Source organism: Lissotriton helveticus, chromosome 1_1 (genome assembly GCF_964261635.1).
Source record: "Lissotriton helveticus chromosome 1_1, aLisHel1.1, whole genome shotgun sequence".
Lineage (NCBI taxonomy): Eukaryota > Metazoa > Chordata > Amphibia > Caudata > Salamandridae > Lissotriton > Lissotriton helveticus.
Genome location: NC_136057.1, coordinates 1843010526 through 1843025644, shown reverse-complemented (window position 1 = coordinate 1843025644; position 15119 = coordinate 1843010526). Strand labels below are relative to the sequence as shown.

General features: G+C 47.9%; 1 protein-coding gene across 3 annotated transcripts in view; it reads left to right on the top strand.

Moving 5' to 3' along the window:
• Positions 1-15119, top strand: part of NUF2 (NUF2 component of NDC80 kinetochore complex) — a 414966-nt gene that overhangs the window by 309342 nt on the left and 90505 nt on the right. For all 3 annotated transcript variants that reach the window (XM_078641336.1, XM_078641328.1, XM_078641341.1), the window contains 3 exons: positions 7008-7145; positions 8785-8925; positions 9436-9611. In XM_078641336.1, coding sequence (XP_078497462.1) covers positions 7008-7145; positions 8785-8925; positions 9436-9611 — 455 coding nt within the window. The remainder of the gene's footprint in view (positions 1-7007; positions 7146-8784; positions 8926-9435; positions 9612-15119) is intronic.

Below are 15119 nucleotides of genomic sequence, written 5' to 3'. Positions count from 1 at the left end.
TTTTAAACAGGTTAATGAATTGGGCAGAGGAGACACAAATTGTCACGGAGGTGCAATACGGGTTTCGCCCGGGAAAATCCACCATAGATCAGTGTCTTATCCTGTACCTTATCACCGCAAAATATACTATAGTGAATGCCTTCTGGACCTTACTGTGGCCTTTGATTGTATGAATCGCAATAAGTTGTGGGCTCTAATGAGGGACCTTGGGGTAGATATAGCCATAATAAACACCCTTCAATCACTGCACTCCAACACGACAGCAGCTATAAGATACACAAAGGATGGGAAAGTCACTGAGCCTTTCAAGTGTTCTAGTGGGGTCAGACAAGGATGTATACTTGCGCCATTCTTGTTTACTATATATATTAATGGTCTCGATGCCTCCTTACGGAACATCGAGGCTGATTTGCCTAGAATAGGGGACAGAACAGTTACGGTGCTGCTGTACGCAGACAATGCAGTGCTTTTGGCCCGCACCCCACGTAGCTTGCAGCTTTTAATAGATGGCTTTGTGAAATTCATGGATCACTTGGATATGTCCTCTAATCTTGCAAAATCATATGTGATGGAGGTGGGAAAGAAGCCCAGTAAAAAATGTTACACCATAGGCTCATACACCCTAGGCAAAGTCCCGGCCTTTGCCTATTTGGGTGTGTTTTTTGACAGCCATCTGAACTTCAAACACCTAATAGAGGAAAAGTGTCTGACCCTGAACAGGTCCATGGGTTCAATTGCAAATTATGCCCAGAGGTTGGGCTGTTGGACCCCAGGCGTGATTTTAAAACTTTATAATTCCGTCTTCTGTGCTAAAGTCTTGTATGGTAGCGAGGTGTGGGGTTTTGTCAAACCCACCAACTTGCAAAGGGAAGAGAATAAATGTCTAAGGCGGATGTTGAAGGTCCCAGAGAGCATGCCAGCATACTGTGCACATGAGGAACTGGGGGTAAAGTACATATCAGATAGTGTGGGAGTGAAGCCCCTAGTATGTTGGTTGAAGATTTGGACCAATGCAGAGGTGGGTCTGACAAGGCTGGTAGTGCAGGATTGTCTCTCCCTGGAGTATGCGCGGAAAATCCCATGGCTGAAATATGTTAGGGATTCCTTTGTTAACTTAGGGCGCGCCGACCTATTTGACAAACCAGAGACAATGAGGTCAAAAAACATAGGAGATATTAAAACATTGTACCTAAAGTTTGCCATGGCGCAGCATGAAACTGTCGAACTGGGGAAACACTCGGTGAGAGATCATATTTTAATTAAAACATCACATAGCATAGAACCCTATCTAACATTAATGACAAGTGCCCATGATCGTTTTTTGATAATCCGTTTTAGATTAAATTACATCCATCATTTACTGGCAGTACCGGCAGGTTTTATTACAAATTTAGAAGAGAGAGGGCCCTGCGGCTGTGACAATAAGTCTCCGCAGGACACCCTTCATCAAGTCTCACCCTGCCCGCATTTTGCCTTCCCCAGAAAATTTTTTTTTAAGGACCTGCTAAGGAAAGCTAGATTTAGGCAGGCACGGGTAGCTTTGTTGTTTTTAAAAATGTCAACCAATGTCTTTACTCTTTATTGCATTGTAAGCTTTTTTTAAGAGCCGCTTTAAAGTTACGAATAACAAGGGGGGATTGAGAATATCAATGAGCTTTATTTCCCTGTTAATACATAGTATGTTATGGATTTACACTAATGATATTGTATGTTAGCTTATTTAGCTTATTTTGGCCAAATGTATTCTTATGAAATATTTTTAATGATTGTTGTTTATATGCTTTTATGATTTGTGTATCAAATTGAATAACGTTGTTAAAAAATAAAAAGTAGAGATGAAAATCCCAAACATGTTTTTATCAGTTTTAATTCTGGACTTTGCAATACTTTGCACATTCAACAGCTTGAATTTTAGGACATAACTGACTTCCAACCCTAATTACTGCAATTATTTTTTAACCTGTTTATGATATGATGACGATTTAAAACTGCGTGATAAGTCAATTGTAATATGTGCATTGTACCATAATGTTCAGATAGAGACATCTAGCAGCAGATTCCATACCTATGAATTTTCCCAGGCGTCAGACTGGATCCGGAAGATTTTTCATGAACATTACCCCTACGCGCCAGTAGGTGGCGTCGGTCAGTTCCGCATGACATCGTCCGTGCCGGACGTGACGTCTGCATCAGCTATATAGGCGCCACTTCGGCTTGCTGACATCAGTTATTTTCTTTCCACACCAGCCAGCGCTTATCCGAGAGAAGAGCTACCCCTCTGTCAGTTTCTGACAAGATTTTTGCGATATTTTTTGTTATTTTTTTAGGTTTCCTCCTGGTGTGTCGGGGAGGTCATTGAGCAAGACAAGTTTTAAACCCTGTGGCTCCTGTAATGCACCATGTCGGTTATGGACCCGCACCTTGTGTGTTTGTGGTGCTTGGAGCGCAACCACGACTTCAAGTCGTGTTCCGACTGCCTGGCCATGGCACCGAATGCTTTGAGGGAGCTGTCCCTGAAGCTGCTGCGGCCCTGTATGCGATTCCGCAGAAGTCACAGTCCTGCTCGAGGGAGAGAGGTTTTGGGACGGTTCCAGGAGTCCGAAGTCCTCTTCTTCCCACTCGAAATCGTCTGGACAAAAAGTACAAAAAGTGGAAGCACGCTTTGATTTCTCCTCATACGTAGGTTGACGTGACGAAGAAACATCGGCTTTCAAGGCCTGGTTCCTCAGAGCCTGTGCCTGGGCTGACTCTGCATCTCCCATGTTTTCCGGGAGCCGGATCGACCCCCGCTTGAATAAAGGAATTTTATAACCCCATGAGCCTCATTTCTGAGCTGCCCGACCCCTCCGGCGTGCCTTCAGGCACCTCTGGGTTGGATGGGGCTCTATCTGATTCTGCGCCAGTCGTGCCACTGCGACCGTGCCAGGCGCTGGCCCTGATGCTCTTGGCGCCAGATACATTCTCATCCCCGATGAGCTGGAGCTGCGTCGACCAGTGCCAATTCCGGCTCTGAATGGACCCCCACGTCCTAAGTCAAAATCAGAGTCTGAGCCCTATTTAGAAGGGCTAGACGTAGGGGAGAAATGGGAGAGGTCACTGGACCCTTTAGAATACCAGTGTGAGCAGGATATGGACAAGTGTGAGGAAATGGGTGATGCCAGCAGACTGGACACGTCTCATATGATACCAGCATGCTAGCTCCCCGACTGTGGCTACGGAGGAGGGATCTACATATGCAGTGGTGGTGCTGAGGGCGGCTGAGGTCCTCGACCTTGGTTTGCCATCTGTGGCAGTCAAGACTAGCATCTTGACTGAGGTGTTCCAACCAGAAGTCTCCTCCTCTGAACCCCTACTCTCGAACAACAAAGCCCTCACCCACGTCCTTCTGAGGACCTGGTCTAAACCCAGCATAGGGGTTCCTGTGAATCGGACGATTGCCTGCTGCCGCTGCCCCACTCCTGGGGACCCAAATTGCCTCATCCAACACCCTACCCCAGAGAGCTTGGTGGTCCATGCCTCTACTTAACATGGCACGTTCCCTGACACCCCCAGACAGGGAATGCAAGAGGCTGTACAGTTTGGGTAAGAAATTATTTAGTTCTGCCGGCCTTGCATAACTGTCAGTGAAAACACCACATGCTTATTGAGCCGCTGTAGGAAAGTGCCTCTTTGGACATGGTTAGTCCCCACTTTTTGCCTGGAAAATTATGTCATTTTGACTGGCAGTTTACAGGGTACCTGCCAACCAGGTCCCATGTGACAGAGCTCCTTTCCTAAGCTGTACCTTTTTGGTTCCTAATTGGCACCACTTCAGTACCCCTTAGTCCCTAGTGAATGTTAACCCTGGTACCTAGGGCACTGGCATTAAAGAAGAACCCAAGGGTAGCTGCACTAATTGTGACCAACCTAGGGTCCCCTCACCAAGGACATGCATGCTGCCATTGCAGATTGCATGGCTTGGTGCAGACAAAACCAAAGAATTGACATGACACGCTTCCCTATATGTCATGCCCACAAATACTACATGGATATAGGTAAGACACCACTCTAGTAGGCCTTGGTCCTAAGGCAGGGTGCGCTATATCCTCTGTGAGGACGTATCTGCATGGGCAGATATACCACTGCAATATCCATGTTGATTCTTGAATAGTGTAAGTGAACAGGGAAGCCATAGAGAGTATATGGGCTGGGCACTCGTCATTACGAGTTTCCCAGCTCCATGATGGCTTCTCTGTATTATTGAATGTTAGATACCAAACATTTCGTCTTAATACATCTACATTGATTCGAGTGTCAGAATTATAAAAAATTGCACCCAGAGGACCCTTTAGAAGGGTCTCCTGAAACCTACCGACTTCAAAGGTGTTCCTGACTGGTCTCCACTAGCGTGCCACTACTAGACATGTTTTTGGACCCACGTGGTGAGAGCCTTCGCTCTCAGGGGCCAGAAACAATCCTTCCCTGGGCGGAGGTGCTTCAGACCTCCTCCATGAGGGAATAGCTTTCCTGGGTGGGAAGCTTCAAAGGCGATGCCGTCTTGGAACTCCGAGCCACGCCTCCCCTGCTAGCAGCAGATGGCAGCCCACCTGTCCTGACTCGACTTTCAGCAGGAAGAAAGGTGGGAAAATCAGTTGGATGAAGAGGAGGGTCCCCAATCAACCTGCATAACATAACATGTGTATTTGTAAAGCGCACGTTCACCACTACGGGTATCTTGGCGCTGGATAACAGATGTTTGTTTTTACCCAACTCAATGGTACTCATTTTATCGACCTCAGATGGATGAAAGGCTGAGTGGACCCTCTGGGATTTGAACCTGTGACCATGAGGTCATACACAGGCCCCTACAGTAGACGCATTAGTCCACTGAGCCACCGGGCCCGGGTTAACCGCATTGAGATCTGTTTAGCAGGCCTCAGTGCACCTTCAGAGTCGTAAAACCAGCAGCATCAGTCCAAAAACCTGGGGGTGATCATGCAAAAGGAGGCATTTTCTTACTGTTTGTTATAGTGGCAACTATGTGGCCTTTTGGCCAATTCAGTGGGTTGCGCTGCAACTTTAAGTAGGTAAATGGACAGTGGAGTATAATGAAAAACCAACAACTATGCCTTTGCCGTACACCTTTTCACAGACCTCAGTGGTACAGACCATGCGTAATTTTCCTGCTTCATGAACATCTACATCCAGCACTGCAGCATTTATGACAATACTTTGGGGTCGGTCCCTTTGTCACCAACCTGAATAGTGATGCACCCACAAGCTGTGCTATAAATGAGCTGGGGTTTGGTGGAGGGGGAAGAAGGTTAGGGGTGGGCTGCCCTTGTCCTCGACCCCAACCCTGTATGGCAATGCATCACATGTTCTTTGTGAGCTTCCCTTCTCCTGTTTTCTGGTTTCCTTTCATTGTCAGTACTATCAGTGGAAAAGTCTTCTCATTGGAAGATACTTTTGGCGTCGTCGTTTTGATCAGGCGCAGTCTGTTAGTGCATTTTCATGGAACTGATGTGGATGCTCTGATAAACCCAGATAGTGGGTGTGATAACAAATCTGTTGATGCACAAGTGCAATGTTGGCTGAATGCCTAACCTGTGTTGTGGTGCTGTCTTATTTGGTTCATTTTCTCTTTACAGGTGTATATACACTACAATGCGAAAAAGTTAAAATGGTCATCAACCTGCATATTTAGAGGCCCTGGACATATGTTAGATAAAGGTTAAGGGTTGCCTATAGGTTTTGAATTTGACTGCACTCTTCAAACGTGTCTGACTCTAAAGGTCTGTCCTTTGTATAGACCACTGGAATGCACTGGAAAAATTTGCTCATCATCAGTAGTGCCCAGCGGAGCAATTCGCTCATCAGAAGTAGAACCCCTTACGAGGAAAGCCTCATTGTGTCAGTAATGATCATTGAAAGGATCTTCTTGTTGACAGAAACTTCAGGCATCTGTCTAGTAAATACATTATATTCAGAGAGAGTTTGCACCACATGATAGAGATAATTTCAGTACTGTTTACTGAGGTAGGTCCCCAGATACTCCCTAGTGGTGGATTTCATTTGACAACATAAAATTGTAGATGATGCATTAGTGTGAGGCCAGCTATTTATTTGACCAGACTTGGTGTGACTGAGGATGTTTGAGGTGGTGTTCCAATTTTTAGCCAATTAATTATAGACTGTAGCGGTATAAGAGGGACTCTTGTACTGATGTACGAACTACATTGGAGACAGATTAACCTTCCATGTTTCCACCTGCAGCATATTATAGTTGGATGAAAAAAGGCCACATTTGATATTTTAACTTTTTTAAATAAATGGGTATTTTCTTAACTGCTTAGTAAATCCACTCATTCCTTCCATCTTGTCACCTCTTGCTCTTTCTCGGAGCCTCATAGGTTTCTACTGCTTCAGCGCTCAGTTCTATAAGCGATATTAAGATGGAGTGAAGTGCTTTAATCAATCAATCAATCAATCATGGCATTTGTATCGCACGCTACTCACCCGGAAGGGTCTCAAGGCGCTAGGGGGAGGGGTTGCTACTGCTCGAACAGCCAGGTCTTGAGTTGTTTCCTGAAGGCAAGGTGGTCCTGTGTCAGCCGGAGGTGGATGGGGAGGGAGTTCCATGTCTTGGCTGCCAGGTAGGAGAAGGATCTTCCTCCGGCGGTGGCTCAACATAACCTAAGATTGCTCTTGCAGCTTCTGTAAAAAACGGATTCTGTATAAGTCAGCAAGATGACTTGAACAGTTAACTATTTGAGTTTCACCCTTCCAAGTCATATATATTTATAGCGCTCTTAAATTGAAGAACTGTGAAGGCACACACTATTTTGTAGCTTATCCACTGAAGTGTTTAGTGATTAGCAAAAGCAAAGGTCAAAGGAACCACATTTTCGAGAACTGTTGGCCCAGCTATTACGCAGTCCAGTATTGATTAAATTGCTTTTCCTCCTAGCCATGTCACCTGTACGGTGTGCAGTGCTTAATTTGGTACAAAATCTGTTTTGTTCCAGAGTGAGCTGAAATTGGCCATGGCAAACATGAGGGAAGAACATGAACGGATGAGGGCTCAAATTGTGGAGTCCCCCGAGGCGCGAAAGAACAAAACTGAAAGCATGAAGGCAACTGTGAAGAAACTCAAAGTGGAAAGGGTAAGATTAGAATATTTTTACTGTTATTTTATTTGAAGTTTAAGCAGTTTTTGGCGGTATTTAATCTGTTTAAGGGAGTGCTGGCAGTGGAGTGGTTTAGAATAGGTTGTTGTGTATTCCAGACAAGTCACAAGGTTCAGGTGTGATAGTGTGCTATGCCTCTGGCTTCTCTGTTTCATAGGCTGCAGCCAGTTCTTCTGTCACGGGTTCTGTTTCAGATTCTTAAATTGTTATATTATTACATTCTTGCAGTTTTAGTCCTGGTTTATATACGATCTTCATTTGGTTCAGATTAAGATTGTCTGAAACATTTTTAACTGGAAAAAATAAAACCAGTTGGGCATTGATTCTAGTTGCCTAAACTGCGAACCTGGTTTGCCTTCCTGTCTGCATATAGTGCGCTTGACCACACCTCAGGGGAGATCATGTGCATAGTGCACTGGCCTTTTGGGCAGTTTGGCACTGCCAGATGTGCTAGCTTGAAGAGCCACGGTGTGGCCCTTTTTGTTATGGATCTGTGGTCTATGACTTGATTAAAAACACCAGCCCACACACTTGCATATTGGTCTGCTAGATAAGGCATTCACCCGATAATGATCTTCTGTGGGCAATCCTTTTTAACATCAACTAGTTTTGTAAGAAGCCTGCTATGATGGCAAGAAATAGCGAATTTTGTTAATTGGTCACCAGTTCAAATCATTTGGTTGAAGTTCATTTGTACTCCCAAGTGGTATGAAAAAGCACTTTCCTGATCACACATGGTGTACGGGGATAGGGTTATTGACAGTATTGTGAAATGAGGCAGTGTGAGAAATTAAGGTTCAAATAGGTTTATATTTGCTGTGGATTAGGTCACATGAAAAAAAATGCAATTAAATGATTTTCAAACTAAATGATTCTTACTTGTCCATTTATTTTTTTAATGATTTAGCATTATCCATTTTCAAACAGTCCTTTAATTTGAGCCAAACGCTTTTCGCAACTACCTTTAGAAATATTTGCATGAAATAGTCTAATCTGTCTCTTAGTGGTATGTAGCTGTTTATTTCGTCTTTGTTTCCAAACATTGTTATTTATTTTTTCAAATATGCTGGCCCTTCTTCCAATGTGACACGATGGTCTCCATGACTAGCAGCTCCCAAGGGAATGTGAAGCAAAGGATAATTATTATGATTAAGCGATATGGGATTGTGTCTGGCACGATGTCATATAGTTACTGCTGGATGTAATGTGTTTGATTGGAAAGTATCAGATGGTTTACACACAAGACCTCCGAACTCCTTAATGAACTTGTATCAGTATAGCTTGTGTGTCAAGTCTCTGTAGTTTGTCTGCCAGTGAGAACATGAGGATGAAAGGATCAAACCCAGAATGTGCATTGAGCATTACATCCTTTAAATAGTCATTAAAAGTAAGAAGCAACATAGGCTACCAAACCCATTGGGAATTTGAAGGGGTTTCTGTCAAGGTTAGATCTTTATTACATTTTCTGTTTCTTAATAACTTAGCTGCACAAGTTCAGTAAGTTCATGATTTCCTACTTTCTTAATAAGATAAGCCATGCATGAGTTTTTATCTCTATTGTATGCATCAGGAAGTTTGAAAAACGTTTTGCCATTTTTGTTTTATTTTACAACAGCAAGAGACGAATGAAAAGTGTGAGCATTATCGAGAACGAATTGCCGTTGGGTCTATGTGGCAAACCGAGATCCAGTCCTTTCTCAAAAAATTTCAAGTCCTTGAAGCGAACATTGGAAAGAAGGCGAAAGTTTTAACAGACGTTGGTTTCCTTCATTATTTGTTGCTTGCTCCTGAAGACTTTACTCTATTTCAGTCCAACCACTGCGCTCCCATATTTTCTGGGCACTGTTGGAGATTCATGTCACTGTGACAGTCATAGCTATGCTTGGGGAAGCTGATCTGATTGTAGACACAGGCTCTGTACCCTTCTGTTTCTCTTCTTGTCTGTTGCTTCCTGACCATTTATTTAAAGTTTTTACTGTCCTGTCCTTGTTTAGACACTTACGTTTATTGAGACCTTTGGTGGATGTAAACCGTGCAAGCCACCTGGACCCAAGGTCCACTTCAGATTTTCACTTAATTTATGCCAAAGATTCCAAAGTTTCCTTTGCACCATCTTTAGTTTTAACACTCTACTTGTGTGCTCCATACACAGCCCTCCTTGCTTTAACACATATACTAGATGCATTTACTAATTTGAACTCTTGCATAGTGCAGTGATTTTAATTTCTTTTTCGTTTTCACTCACCTGTCTCTCACCGTTTCCTAGATCACAAACGCAGATGAACAGGTTACAGCCGGCAACATGGAATTAAAGAACCTGTCAAATGAGGAGGCAATGACCAAGAGGAATCTGAAACTGAAAAAGGAGAAGTTGGTCAAATTGGACATGAAAATCAGAAAGAAGCATGAGGATGGTGATGTGTACAAACAATCCGTTATAGAGTAAGTGGTGCTTATGTGGTCCCTTTACCTGGTGTTTTTTCTCCCTCTGAACTGACACTAAAGTAATTTGTGCCATATGACGTTTGGAGAAACATCAGTTGGGGGAGGGGGGTGTAGGTTATAGATACAGAATCCAAATGTATTCTCTTTCTGGATAAGAAGCTTCTTTTCTGTTTTGTTGTGAGAGCTCTGAATCTCCAATTCTTCCCTTTCCTCCACCCAGAGAAACAAAGCAGGTATTAGTGCAAATGGATTTGGGTTTTTTGCCAGCTCATTGAAAGTTTGGAACTTGTGGTTCTCTAAGAACACTTATAAAAGGTCCAGAGTAATCAATTTAGTGGAGTGCAAGAGGCTTATATAGAAGCAGACTGGTCTTAGGTGTTTGCTTAAGTGTAACACCTACAGTTAGTCTGACCTACCGATGCAGACAAGCACCAGAAAATGTGTGACCCCCCGAGACCTCAGATTTAACTTTGATGACCTCATGAGTGAATCCTCCACACTAGTGCAAACGCATATTGTTCCACTGAAAATCACTTTCATGAAGTCTATTTATTGCCATTGTGCTGTGTTGCCTCGCTGGTAAAAACTGCTTCCTTTGTAGGTGTGTGTTAAGAATGGCCTCTCTTTCTTGGGGTATCTTTCAAGACGCTGTAGGAGAAGTCATGAATTTTCCAGTATATTGTCGAGCCAGATCATGACCGGTGATCTCAGCTGTACAAGTACCCTTGGGTAAGGCTGCCAAGTACCAGGGCTAGCCAGCACAATATTTATCTTTAGATTAGTGTGATCCATGGTATCCTACCTAGTGCTTGGCTTGGTGCTCTCCAAACACACGTGTTTTTCACTTCTCAGTATTTGAATGTCTGCCATTTTGATGAGCTATTTAATTTTAAAAACATCTAAAGTTTAGGTTGTGGTGACATTTTGGATTAACATTTTAGAATTTTATTCTTTACCTATTCTCAATAAGTTTATTATATTCTACAACCAAGAGATTAGCATCTAGAAGAACATAAAAGTGAGGTGTCCTCTGGGCATTGTCTTTTAAGAAACCAGGACTTTTAGTATTACAAGTCATGACTCTTTTTCAATTATTTGTAAAAATAAACTTTTTCCTAGGGACTTGTTATGTTTGCCTTAGCAGATAAATTGGGTCAACCTATAGTACTTGGTAATAAAGGCGGGTGACATGTGGCAGGAGGTTACTGTATGCTTCACTTTTCATGTTGCTAAATCTCAGCCATTGCTTTGCATCTTGTCACAGTGTATTCTGGTGTAAACATAATTGAACTTTTTTTTTCATTTTTATTTAGAACATGTAGCTTATGAAAGGGCGCAGCTTGAGGGGGGGCGTGGCCAGCCGGGCAACAATGCGGACGCGACTCCTTAGAGCTCCGTCAGCAGGGCCCGGACTTCTCCTGTATTTATCCTCGGGGAGGAAGCGAGATCACCCACGCCGGGCGGGGCAGCTGCGGGACTGCCTGGGGAACCCTCCGGTGTACGGCGCTGACACAAAATCGGCCGTGAGAGTGCAAAATCAAACGGCGGACGGAGCTGGCCCAAGAGGGTTACGGAGGCGCGAACCCCAGCCGGAGTCCAGAGGCGACAGCACGGCCCAGCATTGGCACTGCCTCGGAGGCAAACGGAAATGTGACTGGCCGCCACACCGGTGCCCCCTGAGTGAGCCTGTGAGGCGCCCGGAGCCTACCGTTGCGCGGCGAATCAGCACTGGGGCGGCGACGGTGAAGTATCGGCCGTTGGGCAGAGGAGGCACCAAAACACGGCATAGGCGTGAGATCCCGGCCTGGGCCTACACACGCGGAGTGCAGCGCAGACCCAGACGCTGGGACAGAGGCGGAGGAGCCGGGCCTGTCAGACGCCACGGACCATCAGACCGGCCTGTGACAGTGAAACGATCGTCTGGGCGCCCACCGGAGAGCAGCGAGGCAGCATAGGTGACTGAGGCGGGGCAGACTCAGCCGGCGGGCCGTGGAGACACCAAGAGGCGGAGAGGGTGTGAGCACAGCGGAGGCCAGGCCGCACTGACACACCCCGGGCTGTGCAACAGTGAAGGCGGTGAGGGAGTCGGGCCTGGACAGTGCCGTGGACCCTTGGACAGGCCCGCGGGACGTGCCGGCGGCCCCAGTGCAGGCGGTGCCCAGGGAGCTGCGACGAGAGGCCGCGAAGTGGGGTCTTATGGCAGATGGCCCTACAGGATACTGGTAGGGCAGACAGCACTGAGTCCTCCTGAAGCTGAAGCGGCCCGAGGGATGGGCGCAGGTCCTGAGGCGGCGGTGGAAGGATCACGGTCCCCAGCGGAGCACAGACGCGGCGACTGGTAAGAGCCCAGCCTGGCGCTGGTGGGCGCCCGCATTATAAGCACGGCCGGAACTCACCGCTACCTGGGAAGTCGCTGAGGCCAGGGGCACAGAACACTAGCTCTCCAAAAGCTGCGGGGACATCGGACACCGAAGAGGGAGTCAGAGGTGCAGCGGGGGCAGCGAAGGCCATGGCCGGGTGGCGAAGAGGGCGAGGCGGGAAGCAGAACGCGCTATCTTCCCCCGGGAGCCATTTTGGCCACCCACAGGAAGAGAGGCCCCCGCCCTTTGACCGTATCAGTTGTGTGTGCCACCTGCTGGCACCTCTGGACGCTGTGGCCGAGTCGGTGGTGAGGACCCGGGAGGAGGGGAACTCTCTATACTGCTGAAGCGGTGAGACGCCTGTGAGAACTGGCTGCACCTACATACCTCCTGGGAGTGGGGCGCACACTACGAGATCGAAATCGGACCGTCCTCTAACGATTTGACGACGCATTTTGCTGGGGTAGGCGCACCTGGACCCGCTAGTCACCGATTGACACGCAACATTGACCCCCCCGGCGAGTGCAGTGCGCCTGGTAGGTTTGGGGGCCCCACCGCCGCTACTGCTGATCCACCGCCGGGAGCGTTGATGCCCACGGCGCAGCAGCTCGCAATGGGCAGGCTGAGAGACAAGTCGCAGTCAAAGCAGCAGGGTCTGGGTGGCCCGACCCGCCACAGAATCAGCGGCAGATAGAGATGGAACCCGCAACAACCCTGGCAGCCAAAAGGGACACTGTCTTGGCGGCAGTGGAGCACATCGGGACTACCTTAGCACAAACCAAGACTTCCCTGGAAGCGCGACTTGACAACGTCACTTCCGACTTCACGCTGCTGCATGCGGATCACCGCAAACTGTCGGAGTCAGTCGCCGCGCAGCGCCAAACAGTCCAGGAACTGCAGCCCGTGGTACACAGCCATGCCTCTGCTTTGCAGGATCTAATCGATAGGGTTCATGCGCTGGAGGATCGCGCGGAGGACGCAGAAGAGCGCTCCCGGCGCAGTAATGTCCGGGTAGTGGGTCTGCCAGAAGGGGAAGAAGGGAAGAACCCCGAACAGTACGTGGAAGACTGGCTGCGGGCACTTCCACCGGTCGGAACACTGTCGCCGCATTTCGTAGTGGAAAGGGCACATAGGGTACCAGCGCAAGCCCAGAGGCCTGGAACTCGGCCCCGCCCGTTCCTTTTTAAACTCCTCAATTATCGGGACCATGATGCGGTGCTTCGCGAAACTCGGAAGATGGGAGACCTCAAAGTGGGCGACAGCCAAGTCCTGTTCTTCCCGGACTATACGGCAACAGTGCAGAGGAGACGTGGCTCGTATCTGGCAGTGAAGAAGCAACTGAGAGAACTGGACCTGCCCTATTCACTACTCTTCCCCTCCCGTTTGAGAGTGGTCACCAAGGAGGGCATGTGCTTCTTTGAGGCCCCGTCAGAAGTTTGGGACTGGCTGGAAGAAACGGGGCGATGGTCGGGACCGTGACCAGCGGGCCCGGATGAAGGTGGTTGGCAGGAGCAGCGTTCCAGGAGGTTTGGGACAGGCCGCCCGAGCCCGGTAGAAAATGAGGCAGGAGCGACAGGAGGCCCTGGAGGCGGTTGCAACGATGGGTGCAGTGAATATAAGCAACGACCTGGGCCAAGGACAGCCGAGTGAAGCACAAGCCAGTGGGCCATCATCACCGTCCACAGTGCTGTCGGATGACATTGTTAGGCATGAGGTTACACCCCAGACAGCGGACTTCATAATGTGAACGGAGGCGGACTTGGGACAACCAGATATAATGTCAGAACTGAGTATACTGCATACTGTATCCTTTTATTGATCGCCAAATGTATTGCTAGCGCAGGTAGCGGGCCCTGGCGCTACGCGCGCAACACACCGCAGGCGCGCAGCGGCGCCCGGCGTGGTGAAGGGTGGGGCGCTCAGCGTGCGCGTCGCCCCAAGAGCTAATCCGTGTCAATCCGGCGTGCACCGCCGATTGAAAGCTTCATAAACACCTCCGCAATCTTGAGGGCCCTGAGTGAGGGAACATCACGATACGCTACTGACTGCGCGCTTCCCCACACATACTCAAATTGTGGACATGTTGCCTTGAAGAGTAATTGCCTTACTAGGTTTGGACGTTTGCCCCGTTGGGAAATCGCCCGTCGAGTTACAATGTTAATGTTAGTTTACATATTTCAGAAGTGACACTTAGCGAACACCCCGCAAAGCCCAACCTCTGGCCTAGAGGGACCACCCCCCCAACTCCCCAGATGACTGCATTACAGCACACGCCATGGCGAGCACCACTATTATGACATGGAACGTCCGCGGCATGCATACCCCGTCGCGTAGATACTTGATATTCGCCTACTTGCAGCGACACAAGGTGGGGATTGCGCTCCTCCAGGAAACGCATATGTCTCAGGTGGAACTGGACAGGCTCCGCAGGCAATGGAGGGGGCAGATACATGGCACAACTTACTCCTCGCAAGCGCGCGGTACCCTGATATGGGTGAGAGCTGGCGTCCCCTTTACATGTACAGACGCACAAGTAGACAATGAAGGGAGGTACTCCCTTGTTAGGGGGAGACTTAATAGGCAGGAGATACTGCTGGGTTCCATCTATGCCCCCAACACAGACCAACCCGCTTTCCTGGCGTCCCTAAACCCCATCCTCCAGAGATACTCGGGCCTCCCCTGGTTGTTAGGCGGCGACTTTAACATGGTCATGGACACGCACCTGGACCGCTCCTTCCCACCCCTGCGCGCAGTGGCAGCGACATCAACAGCACAGGCCTTTAGGAACTGGTTATTACACTGGACATACACGATCTTTGGCGCACACAGCACCCTGCAGACAAAATATACTCATATTATTCGGCTGTGCACGGCCTCCACGTCCTCCTAGACCGTATAGTAGGTTCCCAGTCTCTACTCCCACTACTGTCCAGGACAGAGTACTTAGGAAGGACACACTCAGACCACAACCCTCTCTGCTTTCATCTCAACTGGGAGGCGGATAGGCCCCCGGTGCTCACCTGGCGACTACAGTCTGCAGCGTTAGAAGATGCTGAATTCAGGTCATCTCTGGGCACAGCCATCCTTTCTTACTTTGAAGAAAATGAGGGCACAGCGAGCGACCCAGGGTTGGAGTGGGACGCTC